A 15,836-nucleotide genomic window follows, 5' to 3' on the forward strand; every position below is an offset into this window, starting at 1 on the left:
CCTCCTGGGCAGCAGAGCTTGTGTCCACATGGCAGCAGCTGCCTGGGGCAGTGGCTTTCTTACTGCTCTGCTGCACACTGCCAATACATTTTCAATACCTCTCTGCCAAGGAAATGCTGTGGACCAGTTCTTCTGTGAAATCCCCCAGATCCTCAAGCTCTCCTGCTTACAATCAGACTACCTCAGGGAAGTTGGGCTTCTTTCTTTTAGTACCTTTTTTGCCTTTGTGTGTTTTGTTTTCATTGTGGTGTCCTATGTGCAGATCTTCAGGACTGTGCTGAGGATGCCCTCACAGCAGGGAAGACAGAAAGCCTTTTCCACGTGCCTCCCTCACCTGGCTGTGGTTTCCCTCTTTATCACCACTGGGGTGTTTTCCTACCTGAAGCCCCCCTCTGTCTCCTCTTCATTCCTGAATCTAGTGGTGTCATTTCTGTACTTGGTGGTGCCTCCAGCAGTGAACCCCCTCATCTACAGCATGAGGAACCAGGAGCTCAAGGGTTCCCTGAGGAAACTGATTGGATATTTTTTCATCAGCCATAGACTGTGTACCTTCCTCTGCAAAGGATTCACAGCATCTGGTGTGACAAGCATTCACTATTCCTCCCCTCCTCCTTAACTTTTCACATCTCATCAGTGACGCAAAGCATTTGTGTAAATAAAGACTCAGTCCCTCTGTGTGTTCAAATAAAATACATGAATCAGCTAACACTTCTTTTTCTGAGACCCATCAGCAGCAGGGCTGAATAAATGGGAAATGAGAAGACCTTTCTGGCTGCAGCAGCCTGGGGCAGGCTGTCCCAGTGCCACTCTGTCACTGGGTGGCAGCAGCTGCCTGAGGGTCCCCAGGGCCAGGGCTCTTGTACTGGGCTGGGGAGAGGGGATGGCAGTGAGGGGCTGCAGACCCCTCAGAACATCCTGGGGAGGAGGACACAGGGGCCCACTGACTGCCTTTGCCTTGTGCCCAAATGCCCCCCGTCTCTGGGGCTGACCCTCCTCTGCTCCCCAGCAGCTGCGGTGCCCTTCAGAGGGGCTGTGGCTGTGGAGTGAGTGCCCAGAGCTCTGCAGCACCCTGGGGCAGGCTCTGCTGTTGGGCCAGCGCAGACTGGGCTGGGATGGAAAGAGGGCAGGGGAGGTGGCAGAGCTTGGAGGGAGCTGGGCTGGGCTGGAAAGTGCCCAGGAGGAAAAATCCTCGGAGTGCAGCTTGTACCGTGTGCCCATGCGGGGTGAGGACTCACACCAGAGTGTTTGTGGTGCAGAGCCAGGGCTTGTGGAATTGGTGTCCGTCTCCAGGGTTTGGTAGTGGTGGGCCTGAAGGCATGGGCCTCTGTGAGAAGAGACCAGGGGCTGCTTCCGTGCCAGACAGAGCTGGTTCCAGCCAGCTCCAAAAGAAACCCACTGCTGGACAAAACTGAGCCCATCAACGAGGATGGTGGAACCTCTGTGAGAGTGTATTTAAGAAAGGACACAAGTGCTCAAGTGGGAGAGAAGTGAGGGAAAACCAGTGTGAGAAACAGCCCTGAAAACACCAGGGTGAGTGAAGAAGGAGGGAGAGGAGGTGCTCCAGGTGCCAGAGCAGATGGTCTCCTGCAGCCTGTGGAGAATACCACAGTAGAGCAGCTATTTCCCTGCAGCCTAAGGAGAGGAGCACAGCGGACGAGGTAATCCCTGCACTTGGTGGAGGACCCAACACTGGAGAGGCTGGATATTTCCTGAAAGAAGAGGAGAGCCCATGCTGTAGCAGGTTTATCTCGAAAGACTGTAGCCAGTAAGAGGGACCCCATGGGAAAAGTGGTAGAAGGAAGGAGCAGCAGAGAGGAATTGTTATGGACTGACCAGGACCCCCATTCCCCATCGCCCTGCACTGCTCAGGGGGAAGGAGGGAGAGGAGCTGGGAAGGAAGCAGCAAAGTTCAGCAAGGAAAAAAATGGGTGGGAGGAGGCTTTCCAGGTGATAAGGTCTTCCATCGGTCCTATGCTTCTTTGTCCCTCAGCCTTTGCAGCTGCGCATGCCTGGCCTGCCCACTTACCTTCACTCTTGTCCCCTTTGTATGAGGACCACACACATCTTGGCACGCCCAGCGTAACGTGGCCTCCACCAAAGCTGGAGCCCACCTGGCCTTGGAGGCAGGGAGGGGCCCGGTCCCCTCTGTCGGGGGCTGGGCACAGCTTTTCCCTGGGAACCTCCCTGAGGAGCACTCCTCCTCTGTCTCAGCCTGGGGCCCGGCAGGGGTGGCCTGGGGACAAGGGCTGCTGGGTCAGGGCTGAAGGAGCTCAGCTGGGAGAGCGTTAGACTGAAGATCTAAAGGTGCCTGGTTCAGCCCTGGGCTTCAGCAGTGATTTTTCTCCCTCTGCTTTTTGCAGAGCCCGTCTGCCGCCTTCCAGCCTGCCCCAGCCCTGCTTGCTCCTTCACCTCTTGCCAGAGCACTGTCCCTGCCCTGGACCGGCACATCTGCGGCTTAGAAGGAGCCTTCCTCCAGCCCCACAAGTCCCCAGCCTGCCCCTGGGCAGGACTCTCCACTCAGGGCTGCTTTGGGGTGGTCTCCAGCTGTGCCCCCTTCCCTGCTCCACAGGATCAGGATGTGTCCTCTGCAGGGTCTCTGCACGACCCAATTCCTCTCCTCTTTGTCATGCTCAAGGGTGCAGAGTCTGTTCCCCTCCTCAGGCGCCTCCTGCACCTTGTCTCCATTCCCAGAGCAGAGGCCACTGGACCCATAGTCCCAGGGAGAGGCACTCCCTGGAGCTGCGGCCTGAATGGCAGCATCCTTCCCCCGGCGGGGGTGTTGCAGTGAGACCTCCGATGTGCCCAGGACAGCTGACAAAGCCACGCTGAGGATCACCCACCGGAGTGCATGGCCATCGGTATTGTTTAGTCACACGCTGTCCTGAGCAGAATTTCTTGTCCCCCTTTGCCCCCCTGCTCCCATGACTGGTAACACACCAATATGCTCCTCTCTGGGCATCAGCCCCATGGAGATGGACACCTGCCCTTCACCCCACCTCCAGGGATGCTGCGGGGCAGAGGGGTGCAGGAGGAGGCCCGCTACATGGATGAGAGCGTGTGAGCTTTCTGCCCCCATGTTGCCCCATTGCACACCCTGGGGATCCATCAGAGCCTGGGGGCACCTCACCCCAGCGAGGGCATGTCCCTCACCCTGTTGTACTTCTCCTCCTGTGCTGCTGCGCACAGATGTGGCACACAGGGGGGTTGCCCTTGCCCTGGGGGGCAGAGGAGGCTCAGGAGTTTTCTCCTCTCCGTTGGCCCTGGAGGGGGCCAGAGCGTGGGAGCAGCACCTGCAGCCAGAGCCTCCTTCTGCCCCATCGCTCTTCAGAGACGCTGGAGGGGCAGTGCTCTGCCGTGCAGCCCTGTGCCAGGATCAGGCCCCAGGGGAGAGGCAGTGCGCACTTCCCCCATCTCAGGAGGGCTCAAGTGCTGTTTGCTGCAGAGGGTCCCTGGGCACCCAGGGGACAACGGGGCTGTGCTTGTCACAGACCCCTCATGGGAGGAGAGTGTCTCCTGCTGGGAAGGCTCCAGAGGGTGTAGCTCAGTGGCAGAGCGCCCACTTTGCATGTGGGAGATCCTGCCTTCCATCCCCAGCATCTCCAAGGGGCTTCTTCCCTGAATGCCCAGCCTCAGGGAATCATAGAACCATAGAATAAGAGAATCTTCATAGTTGGAAAGGACCTTTGAGATCATCGAGTCCAAACATACACACACACACACAAAAAACAAAAAAAAAACAGAAAAAAAACCCAACAACCTGAAATCTCTGTCATTCAGAGAATGCTCTGAAGTGCCAAATCTAGACGTTCCTTAAATACCTCTAGGGATGGTGACTCAACCCCCTCCCTGGGCAGGCTGTTCCAGCGCCTGACCACTCTTTCAGTAAAGTAATTCTTCCTAATATCTAAACTAAACCTCCCCTGCCGCAGCTTCAGACCATTTCCTCTGGTCCTGTCATTATTCACCTGGGAGAAGAGGCCAACACCCACCTCTCTCCACCTTCCTTTCAGGGAGTTGTAGAGGGCAATGAGGTCTCCCCTCAGCCTCCTCTTCTCCAAGCTGAACATGCCCAGCTCCCTCAGCCTCTCATCATACGCCCTGGTCTCCAGATCCATCACCAGCCTGGTAGCTCTCCTCTGGACATGCTCCAGCACCTCAATGTCTCTCTTGTACAGCGGGGCCCAGAACTGAACACAGCACTCGAGGTGAGGCCTCACCAGTGCCGAGTACAGAGGCACCATCACTTCCCTTCTCCTGCTGGCCATGCTATTCCTGATACAAGCCAGAATGCTGTTGGCCTTCTTGGCCACCTGGGCACACTGCTGGCTTATGTGAAGCTGGCCGGCCACCAGCACCCCCAGGTTCTTTTCTGATGGGCAGCTTTCCAGACACTCTTCCCCAAGCCCATAGCGTTCCTTGGGGTTGTTGTGACCGAAATGCAGGACCCAGCACTTGGCCTTATTAAACTTCACACAGTTGGCCTTGGCCCATCGATCCAGCCTGTCCAGGTCCCTCTGTAGAGCCTTCCTACCCTCCAGCAGATCAACTCTCCCACCCAGTTTGGTGTCATCTGCAAACTTACTGAGGGTGCACTCAATCCCCTCATCCACATCATTGATAAAGATATTAAACAAAACTGGCCCCAAAACTGAGCCCCGAGGGACACCACTGGTGACCGGCTGCCAAGAGGATTTCACCCCATTAATCACAACTCTCTGGGCACAGCCATCCAGCCAGTTTTTAACCCAGCAAAGAGTACACTTGTCTATGCCATGATTCACCAGCTTCTCCAGGAGAATGCTGTGGGGGACAGTGTCAAAGGCCTTGCCAAAGTCCAGATAGACAACGTCCACAGCCTTCCCCGCATCCAGAAGGAGGGTCACATGGTCATAGAAAGAGATCAGATTTGTTAAGCAGGACCTCCCCTTCCTAAACCCCTGCTGGCTGGCCCTGATCCCTTGGCTGCCCTGCGCTTGCCGTGAGAGCTCACTCAAGGTGATCCTCTCCATGATCTTTCCTGGTACCGAGGTCAGGCTGACAGGCCTGTAGTTCCCCGGATCCTCCTTCTGACCCTTCTTGTAGATGGGCGTCACATTAGCCACCCTCCAGTCATCTGGTACCTCCCCTGTTGACCAAGATTGTTGATAAATGATGGAAAGGCTGGAGCTGGAGCCTCTGGTCCTCTGCAGACACTGTGGGCCTGCCCTGGGGTCTGGCTGTGGGGTGAGGAGGGCTGTGTGCTCTGCCTCTTTGGAGCCCCCTCTCAGGAGAGAGGCGGGCAGCTGTGCTGGACCTGAGCTCAGCTCACTGCCCTGCACCACACACCCACCCGAGACGTGCCCCTTCCCCACCGCCATGTCTTTGGGCTTCGGTTTCCTCCAGCCACCCTCGGAGAGACAATAAATCACCCGGGCAGGCAAGCACAGCTCTGGCTCAAAGGCTTTTAATAAGAACCAATATGGGGGCCACTGTGTAAAAACAGGGGAATCAAAATCAAGGAAACACCTGGCAGTTTCTGCTGCCCGTGGGAAAAGGGAGAGGGTTCCCTGGTGCTCACGGCTCTCCCAGCTGCACAGACCTCTCCTCCCTCCTGGCTGCCCCCAGCTGCACTGCAGGGACGGGCTCTCCTGGCCCGGGGCTCAGGGACCGTTGTGCACTGAGCTCCGGTGTCACAGCCTCTGTGTCCTCAGGGGGATGTGCCACAGACACCTCTTCAGCATCGTCATAGCCCGTGCTCTCTGGGGACAGGGACCAGCCATCCCCCTTAGCTCCGGGGGCACCAGCACCTCTCTGGGAGAGCAGGTTTGGCCCTGCAAGCAGCAAGGCAGGCCATTGCATGTTCACCCCATGGGGAGCCTCTCCTGGGCTGTACATCACCTTCCTCCCTTCTCCTCACCAGTCCCAAGACGTTCAGCTCCCTCTCCCACCCATGGTACCCCAGAAGAAACTCCTGGGGCAGGTTCTCCCATCCCAGCATGTTGGGCTCTCAGTGTGACAGTGATTCATCCAACACCAGGGATGCCACCCCAGGAACCAGCATCACTTTCTTTCCCTCTCACCTCCAGGGGTATCCGTGGGTCCAGATCCTTCCTCTGCCAACCTGGGCATTTCCCAGTCTTCCTGCCCAGGGGAAGGATCCTCCCCAGGGTCAGAAACCTCCCTGGCATCATCATAGCCATCAGCTGGGTCACCTCCAGGCAGGACAGGGACGTCTGAAAGGAGAGGAGAGCTGGTGACAGTGAGAAGATGCGTTCTGCAGAGCAGAGGATGGGAGGATGCGCAGGGACGTGGGGCTCCGACATTGGTGTTTGCAGCCCCACAGGAGATCCCGCCCGACCTCCCAGCTCCGAGGGTGACGCTCAGTGACACTGCTGTCCATCACATGTCTGCAGGGAGGAGACATCTACCCCTTCCTGCCGCCATTACCTGGTGCTTGCCATGGACCATCCTCCTCCTCACTGTCCCCGGGGTAGGGCTGCAGCTTGCTCAGGGACCCCTCTGAATAGGAGCCTGGAGAGAGGCCCAGCGGGTGTGAGGGGAGTGCGTTCTGCTGACCCAGCTTGTGCTCAGTGCTGCTGGGGACGTGGGACCCACAGAGCCACGGCTGCACGGGGACGAGGGCTCAGGACTCACCCTGCTGCCCTGGGACAAAGCCCATCTCCAAGGGCCTGCCAGAGCTGCCCTGGGACAGCCCCTTCCCTCACCCCTCAGGTGTCCCCCAGGGTGCAGGGGCAGGCAGAGAGGGGCTGTCCCCAAATGGGACGCGCAGAGCAGGTGGGGAGAAAGCTTCTCTCCTGGGCCCAGGACATGGGTGCTCCCCACACAGATCCAACAGCCCCACAACCGCACGAACCATGGGTTAGGGGGCTGCAGGGGTCAACCCTGGGTGGCAGCCAGGGGAAAGAGCACTGTAGATGTGTCCTCAATGAGGGCCGCACACCAACCTGAGCCGCTGAACCTTGCCTGCTTCTGCCATGCTGGGCTGGAACCGATCTCCTCGTACACGGCCTCAGGGAAGGGCTCCTGAGCTCTCTCAGAGCCTGTGGACAGAGGCAGGGCTGGCCCAGGGATGGTCAGAGAGAGGGTGGGATCCCGCAGAGAGCACACACTCTTGTCCCCCCAGCTCTGCCTCTCCCACTCACTGACACCCCACGGCACCCCTGGCCTTGCCAGCAGGCATCTTCCCCTGGGAAGGGACCCACCTCTGCGCCCAGCCCTGGCGCTTCGCACTTGCCCGGCCAGGAGGGCCAGGAGCAGGCAGACAAGGGCTCCCAGGATGATGCACATGATGACGGGCAATGAGACTCTCCCGCTGCCGGTCAGACGGCCCCGCGTGGGATCTGCATGGCAGGAACACAGAAAGGGCAGCACCAGGCCTGGGAGAGGTGAGGGGCCGGCACACCCCAGTCCTGACCCCCATTACATACCGGGTTTCAGGGGATGAGGGATGGGGAAGCTCCCACCTGGCTGGGTGAATGACAGCCCTCCCCAGCCTCCCGCCCCACCGCTACCCCGGTGCCTCCTCCTGGGAGTTTCACAGCCCAGCAAGGAGTCCCTTCCCTCCGGCTGTGGGTCACAGCCTGGCCCCAAGAAGACCCAGCGTTGGTGGGGAGGACGGGTGAAGGCGAAGCTGGGAGCCCAGCTGGCACCCGCTGGTGAATGTGTGGGGCTCCAGGAGAGGATGTCCCATTTTTGGTACCAGCAGCAGCAGCGTCTGCCTTGGAAACGAAAGGCCCCTGCAGGCCCAGGAATTTGTCCATGCCCAGCCAGGAGCAGGAACGCAGGGGATGCTGGTGCCCGGCTAGCTCAGAATTACCCTTGCAGGTGATGTGGGTCTCATCTCGCAGGTCGTCGCATGACTGCGGGTGCCAGGGAGCGGAGGGACACTGCCAGAAGGAGCTGTTTCTCTCCCCACACTCCACACGATCCAGCCAGGCCGTGCTAGACAGCCTGCCGTAGGGCCGTTGTGTTTCCAGGGACCCTCTGTCCCCGCAGCGCAGCTCCTTGCATGCCAGCGACACAGTTTCAGGAGTCATGGAGTTGGAGCAAACGCTCCCCCATGTCCCATTGTAGAAAACCTGCAGGCGCCCGGAGCAGTTGGTGCCCTTCTCCAGCCTCAGGGCCATGAACTCTGGGAGGAAAGGCAGCGAGGGGGAACAGGCTGGGCTGGGGCTGGGGGAGCAGGGACACCCCTGCACCCGCCAGGCCCTCAGACAGGCAAAGGCACGTCCAGCAAGTCCCCCTTGCACCCACGGACAGAGAAATGTCCCTGATGGACAGACACCCCTGCCCTCCCTGCTGCCCGTCAGGGACAGCGGAGCGCCCCAGGGACCCCCCGGTGGGACTGAGGGCACCTGTGCATGGGTGTCCCCACGATGGCCTTTGTCGGGGGCTCAGAGCTGGCCAGGAACAGCCTCGGCCGTGTCCGGCTCTCCCCTCGTCCCAGCCTGCCTGGGCACTGGGCTCCCACCACAGCTCCCGGCACACACCTGAGCAGACGACTCCTGCGTCCTCTTTGTGCCCGCAGTCGTGCTGCCCCCAGGACCCTGCCGGGCAGTCCCAGAGAGCAGCTTCGGCCCCGGAGCAGTTCACGCTCTCCAGCCAGATCTGAGCGGAGCCTTCCCCGAACCGAGCGGAGCCAACCGCCTCCAGCGCCCCTCCGCAGCCCAGCTGGCGGCAAACGACGGCAGCATCAGACCGGTCCCAGCCGTCATCGCAGATGCTCCCCCAGCTGCCCTGGTAGTAGATCTCCACTCTCCCAGCGCAGCGCCCAGGCCCGTTCACCAGCCGCACCTGACGGCTCCCTGTAGCAGGAGGAAACCCCGGCTGCCGTCAAGGGCCGGCTGCCCACCCAGCCCAGAGCCTGGGGGGACCGTGCAGCGCCACTCACCCCGGCAAACGACCCCCACGTCCTCGGCAATCCCTGCTTCCAGTGCACTCTCAGGCGGGGAGGTGTTGCAGAGGGTCAGGTTGGCCTCGTGCCCTGCACACCGCACCCCACGCAGCCCCACGGGACCCGTCCCTCTCTGAGCCTTCGGGGGGTTGTAGGCTGCCTCTGCCTCTCCGCACTGCAGCTGCCGGCACACCACGCTGGCCTCCTGCACGTCCCACTGCTCATCCAGGACTCTGCCCCACGTCCCGTGCTGGAAGATCTCCACTCGCCCGTCGCACGGGCTTCCTCCACCCACCAGCCGCAGGGATGCGAAGCGAGCTGGGCCTGGGGAGAGCAGCCATGCCCCAGCCCTTGGCGGCATCGGGGAGCCCGGCAGCCTGCAGCACGTCTCCAGGCTCTGGCACCCTTGCAGGAGGGCCTTGGAGCTCGCCTGCCTGCCGCCAGCCCTCTGTGGGGACCTTGCACTGCCACAGGGTCCCCTGCTTTGGGAGCATTTAAGAGGAAAACAGAGTAACCGAGTGTTTTCCTGCACTCACCTGAGCATATGACAGCAGCGTCGTTCTCATGGGAGCATGGCGAGGCCCCCAGGGCAGTCACTGGGCACTCTCCCAGGTGGGCTTCAGTCCCGTCACAGTGGAAGGAGTCTCTCCAGACAGGGCCGCTTCCTCTCCCAAAATGCCCTCCTTTAGGAATGGACTCAGCAAACCCGCAGTTGAGGTGACGGCAGAGAACGTGGGCGTCCAAGAGGTCCCAGCGGGAGGCACAGAGGGTGCCCCAGGTCCCCTGCACATGGACCTCCACCCTCCCCTCACACGCCGTGCTGCCGTTCACCAGCCTGAACCCTGTGAACTCTGGACAGAGAAGGATGAGACAGGGCAGACTTGTGCTTTTGCTGCCTTGGGTGGTGGAGTAGAGGCCAAATGGACACCCTGCCTTTCTCCTCCTTCTGCACCATTTTAGGGCTGCAGACAAACATTCAAGGTCAGGTTTAACGGGGCTCTGAGCAACCTGATCTAGTTGAAGAGGTCCCTGCTGGTTGCAGGCAAGTTGGACTAGATGACATTGAAAGGTCCCTTCCAACCCAGACCATCCTATGGTTCTGTGATCACCCCTTCTGTCCTCACACCCAGCACAGCACAGTCCCGTCCCTGCTCCCCCATCACACACCCGGTGGTAACACCCTGCCCTGAGTCCTTACGTGTGCAGGTGACACCGGCAGCATTCGCGTGGGTGCAGGGTTGGTCCCTGGGGGACCCCGTGGGGCAGGAGCTGAGAAGGGATTCATTCCCCACACACTGCAGCTCTCTGTCCCACATGGGACCAGCGCCTTCTCCAAAGTGAGCTGCCCCGGGGACAGACAGGGCTGTGCCACACTGCAACTCTCTGCAGACCACGTCGGCAGCTTTGGGACCAAAGGCGGAGTCACAGACAGTTTTCCACTGGCTCCCATCATGAATCTCCACTCGTCCTGAGCAGGGATTGTCCCCTCCAACCAGCCGGACAAATCCTGGAGTAACCAAAGAAACCTGTGAGTTCCCACAGCCCTCTGGCAGTTACATGTCCCACCTCATCTCTAAGATGGCCACAGGCAAAAAGCCCCACGACCCTCCCAGCAGCTCCAAGTGGGTGTTGGTGGCACAAACACACCAGGGACCCCCTGCTGCTCCCCCAACATCATCACAGTACTTGTGGGCTGGATTTTCTCCCAAAACCACGGCCACAGGAAGTGCTTAGAAAAACTGATGCCCTCCTGGAGACCCTGGGCTACCTGGCACTTGCCCCAGGCACTGCAGCGCTTGAGCCCAAGGAGATGGGCTGAGGTTCTGCTGGCTGCTGCAGCCTGCTCCGCCCCACCAAGCTGAGAGCCAGGCTGAGGAACCCATTGGAGCCACCAGAAATGGAGCCCATTGAGGCACTGCTATTAGATGGGACACGTCAGAGGGAGCAGATGTGGTGCAGCTGTACCTCCAGTCGCTGTCTCCACCAGCCCCCAGCTCCAGCACCTGCCTGGGGAGGGTCCTCAGCCAGGGCCAGAGAACACTGCCAGGGGTGCACATCCCTGGCCCCCAGCTGGGTAGAGGGCAGGAGAGGGGGCAGAGGAGCAGCCCTGGGCTGACACGAGCTCCCAGGGCAAGGAGAGCCAGAAAGTGCTGGCAAGTGCCCTTGGCACAGGGCAGGCAAGGGCTGGGGTAGGCAGGAGAGGCTGGGCAGGAGAGGCTGGGCAGCAGCTCAGCGCTGCCTGCACAGGGGTGTTTCCCTGTGGGCTTGCTCTCATGGGGTGGCTCTGGAAGGGGAATGAGGTGGCCATGAGCCACCCAGCTCTTCTGCCCAAGCCCAGGGCCCCTGCCCTCTGAGCAGCCCCTCTGCTTTGGGGGACTCATGTCTGCCAGGGGAGACAACCCGAAAGTCCCTGGCCTCCTTGGGCCCAAGGTTGTGGGTGGCCACGTGAGCTGCTCTAAGTTCCTTTTGCACGAGGGCACCATCTCCCAGCCCCAAGCACTGACGGAGGGTGGGCTGAGACACATCAGGGGTCAGGCAGTGGCGGGTTCCCACTGGCTTTTCCTCAGGGACCGGGGAAACCAGCAATGACAGTCCCAGCTCAGCAGCGTGACCAGCCACACCAGGCCCTTCTCCAGTAACCCCTTGTTTCCTTGAGGGCACAGCCAGGTCCCTTCCCCCGTCCTGGTCACAAAGGTGGGGAACAGGCTGGCACCGTACCTGAACACGTCACTCCAGCATCCTCACTGTGATCACAGTATTGTCGAATCCATTCTGTGTCTGTGCAATCAGACAGGGCTGACTCGGTGCCATGACACGCAACATCAGCCATCCAAATGGGGCCAGATCCTGGCCCAAAATGTCCGTACTTAGGAGCTTCAAGAGCAGACCCACAGCGCAGCTGCTTACAAACCACTGCAGCATCGTCCATGTCCCAGTTGTAGCCACACACAGTCCCCCACTGGCCCTGGTGTTTCACCTCCACTCTCCCAGCACAGTGTCTGCCGCCATTCTCCAGTCTCACCTCCGCAGCCCCTTCAACCACCAAGATGGGACTGGTCAGGAGAGCACCGAGTCCCAGAGTGCAGGTCTAGAAGGCCCCCCCTGCCCAGGTGGGAGGGTGGGAGTCCTCACCCCTCCAGGCTGTCCCTTGGCCAGTGTGGGGGTCCCTGCTCTCCCCACAGCCTGTGAAGGCTAGGGGTGCAGTACTCCAGCCCTTCTGGGATGGACTATTCACCATAACACAGCCCTGGGAACCTCCTCCCACTCCCATGGCCCCCTCCCATGACCACCCACTCATTGTGACCCCAGGCCCTGCACAGGGAACCCGCTCCTCCCCAGCCCAACACCCCCATAACAGCCCCATGCCCCCAGCCCCACACCTTCCCCTGCCGACCACCTGCCCTGGCACCACCCAAGCTCACACCTGCCCAGGCCTTTCTGTGTCCTCATGAACACGAACTTGATCCCAAGGATCCCCCCAACCCATGTCCCCTCCTGGCCCCTGGTGGCAGCCCAGCCCCTGTGCTTGGTGGGAGCCCCTGAGAAGGGAACTTCTCTACCACCTGTGGGTGCAGACAGTCCAGTCCCCCTCTCTCTGTGGGGCACAAACTGCCTTCCTGGTGTCAGGGCTCCCCTGGACCCTGTAGCCACAGCCAGCCTCAGGGGCACAGTACTGGGGAATAAGTCATCCCAAAAGGGTACCCCAGGATGGGTTGTCTTTAAATGCAGCCAGGCACAGGCTGCCCGAAATACTGGAGCTCTGGAAGTGGAGACACCCTCTCCCAGCCAGGTGGACACAGGCAAAGGCACAGGGTCCATGGACTTGAGCTCCTCCTGACCCTCATCTCAGCGGCACTTGGAAAGAAACCCTCTTCCCAAAGGGCTCTTGATGACCCCACTGGTACCCGATGGCCCTGGGCTGTGGGAAAAGGGAGCCGGCACTTACCTCTGCAGAGCTGCACCCAGAGGAGCAGCCACAGCACCCGAGGGGACAGGAGTCCCTCCATTCCCATCCTGAGCCTCCTGCCCTGCTGGCACAGCCCTGCTCTTCCCCACTCCCTGTCACAGCTCCTGGGGACTCAGGGGGACGTCGATGATGGGAGGGTGATATATCTCTGCAGATGCCGACCCAGCTGCAGAAGGAGCCAATCGAAGCAGCAGCACCTTTTTAGACGTTATCGGGAGCTATCTCCCCTCCGACACAGCCCAGCCCGCCAATGAACTTCTCCAGCGCCGTTCATGACCATATATGAGGGACATATATGTCCCGCTGCCGGTGTCATGGTCGCTGTGGTGGCGGATCGTCATGGGACAAGCTGGGTGTGCAGGGGAATTTGGTTAGTCGCCCCTTGCACCCTGCTGTGGGCCTGGAAGCACTGAGCATCTCCTGCGCTGGGCTCATCCAAGAAGCCATGAGGCAAGTGTCCAGCTGCCCCCAAGCTGCGGTGACCATGGAGCGGGGACTGCACCAGGGTCTGTGTCAGGATGGGGAGGAAACAGCCCCTGCCCCTGCCACGGACCTCACTGTGCTGGGAGCAGCATCTGGGAGAGGTCTTCATCCAGGGCAAGGGCTCCATCCCAGGAGGGTTGCCTTGTCCGTCCCTCCCTGCAGGGCCCCACAGTGAGTCCCTCGCAGGAGCCGGAGCTGGATCATGTCCCTGCCCTGGCAGCAGACAGACAGCCCGGAGGCTCAGACGTGTCCCTGACTCTCAGTGTGTCACCCAGGGGCCGTTATTCCCCACGGGCGGAGCGGGAGCTGGAGCCTGCAGGTGCACAAACCACAGCCCACGTGGCCTCGCCGCGCTCCCCCCGCTCCCCCCGCAGCGCCCGGGCAGGAAGTCTGTGGTTTCCTCCTGGCGCCGTGCCCAGGCACATCCCTGGGGTGCCCCCGAGCCACCCCCACCCCGACTGCTCCAGCCAGGGCCGCAGGGGCTGCTCCTTCGGCCTCACAGACACCGGGACGGGCAGCTCCCAGCCCCCGTCATGCCCCTGTCATGCACATGGCCGCTCTGCACCGAGCCCCACGGGCACGGGGTGACATCGGTGATGTGACCTCACACCCTTCCTACTGCCAAAGCTGTGTGTTTGTGGGTTATACTGACGGTGACCTCACACTCTCCTACTTCTGCTGCCGTGTGCTCATGAGTGGTACTGACAGTGACCTCACGTCCCTCCTGCTGCCACCACCGTGTGCTCAGGGGTTACAGTGACCATGACCTCACACCCTCCTGCTGCTGCTGCTGCGTGCTCAGGAGTCCCGCTGTCACACACGTGTGTGCGTGTTGTGTACAGGCTTCTGATGACAATGGTTCTTCCAAAAAGCCATATTGGGGTGGGGTCTAAGTATTATTTTAATGGCATCAGAAGCGGCCACACAAGCCATATGCCTGCTCCTTGCCCAAAAGCTACACAGGCAGCGGTGAAATCACAAGAGCGACATTCACAAGCCACGTTCCTGCTCCTGGCCTATCAGGTATTCAGACACCAATGACCTCACAGACATCTACATAAACTACTGCTTGGCTCCCAACCTGTCATCTACTCGGGCACCCGTGACACCACAACACCCTACACCACCCATGTTCCTGCTCCTGCCCTACCAGGTACGCGGGCAGCAGTGACTTCACCAGCTCCTACACAACCCATGGGCCTCTTCCTGGCCTGTCAGCTCAGCGGTCACAGGTGACCTTGCAAACACCTACACAAGATGGGGGCTTAGTCCTGGCCTACCAGCTTCTCAGGCACCTGGGACCTCAAAACACCCAACACAAGACATGTTTCTCCTGGGCTCCTCAGGCACCAGTGACATCGCAGACATCCAGAAGCCAGGTGACAGCTCCTGGCCTGTCGTCTGTGCAGGCACCAGTGACCTCCAGGCACCTACACAAGCTGTGCACCTGGGCCTGCCTTATCAGCTACTCAGCCAAGAGTGACATCACAAGGGCAAGCCCGAGCCACGTGTCTCCTATCAGCTACACCAGCACCAGTGACCTCACCAGCCCCTACAGGAGCCCTGGCCTTGCTCCTGCTCTATCAGCTACTCAGGCACCAGAGACCTGACCCCCACATCTCCCCCTGCTTGCTGTCTGCTCACCTCTGAGATACGACTCCTCACAAGCTCCTGCACAGACCAGAAGCCTCCTCTTGGCCTGTTGGCTACTCAGGCAGCAGCTCCTCACAAGCACATACCAACCTATTTGCTGCGTGCTCGTCTTTTGGGGGGACCCAAGCCAGTACTGACCCCCCTCTCCGTCACTTGCTCACCCCTCCTAGAAGGGGGCCGTAGCCCCTGGGCATGTTCCAGCGTGTCCGTGCCCCACCACCTTTCGGGCACCCCTCCGCCCTCTTGAATTCCCCCCAGCCCACCCTGTCAGGGCTTGTTCTGCAGCCTGGTAAAGTGGGGGACCCCCACCCGGCCTTTTCCTTCTGCTTCCGTTCACATTTAAACTCTAATTCTTCACTACACTAAATCTTATTGAAGAAGGATTTATTCAATTCAAAATGACAATTCAAATTTACAAATATTCAAAATTTTCAATTCAGAATTATTAATTTAATTTCTATAGCTGTATGAATGTTGACCTAGATCAAAATGTATATACATATCTAGATATATATATAAAGTAGTGTATCTACTTATAAATGAATAAAGAAATTTATTAATAGAATTATACACTTCCTTTCATAGATATATTCCTCTAGGTGTATATATTGCCTACCAATCTTATAGTTTTATATCCAAGCACTTCTGGGCCAAAGGAGGCAGGCAGCCAATCCCAGGGGCTGTGTTCCTCTAAAGAAGTTGCCATGGTCAGTGGCCCAGCTGAAGTGCCTCTGTACCAACGCACGCAGCCTGGGGAACAAAGAGGAGGAGCTGAGCACCCTTGTGCAGCTGGAATCCTCATGGCTGGGGTTTGCTACAGGCCACCCGAGCAAGAGGAGC

The 15,836-nt window shown here is 59.6% G+C and overlaps 2 protein-coding genes across 2 annotated transcripts in view; both read right to left on the reverse strand.

Annotated features, from left to right (window-relative positions):
• LOC134509675 (antigen WC1.1-like) overlaps positions 1-8,796 on the reverse strand; it is a gene marked incomplete at both ends in the record, with an annotated part of 338,008 nt that extends 329,212 nt beyond the window's left edge. The window contains 2 exons of the mRNA XM_063322255.1: positions 7,817-8,131; positions 8,490-8,796. Coding sequence (XP_063178325.1) covers positions 7,817-8,131; positions 8,490-8,796 — 622 coding nt within the window. The remainder of the gene's footprint in view (positions 1-7,816; positions 8,132-8,489) is intronic.
• A 629-nt stretch (positions 8,797-9,425) lies between these two features.
• On the reverse strand, positions 9,426-13,021 carry LOC134509676 (scavenger receptor cysteine-rich type 1 protein M130-like). Its single transcript, XM_063322256.1, has 5 exons — positions 12,840-13,021; positions 11,801-11,926; positions 11,612-11,671; positions 10,190-10,400; positions 9,426-9,429 (listed from the first exon to the last, which is right to left on the reverse strand). The coding sequence occupies exons 1-5, from the start codon at positions 12,904-12,906 to the stop codon at positions 9,426-9,428; spliced, it is 468 nt and encodes a 155-aa protein (XP_063178326.1). The 5' UTR covers positions 12,907-13,021.
• Positions 13,022-15,836: the final 2,815 nt, after the last annotated feature.

Source organism: Chroicocephalus ridibundus, unplaced genomic scaffold (genome assembly GCF_963924245.1).
Source record: "Chroicocephalus ridibundus unplaced genomic scaffold, bChrRid1.1 SCAFFOLD_26, whole genome shotgun sequence".
Classification (NCBI taxonomy): domain Eukaryota; kingdom Metazoa; phylum Chordata; class Aves; order Charadriiformes; family Laridae; genus Chroicocephalus; species Chroicocephalus ridibundus.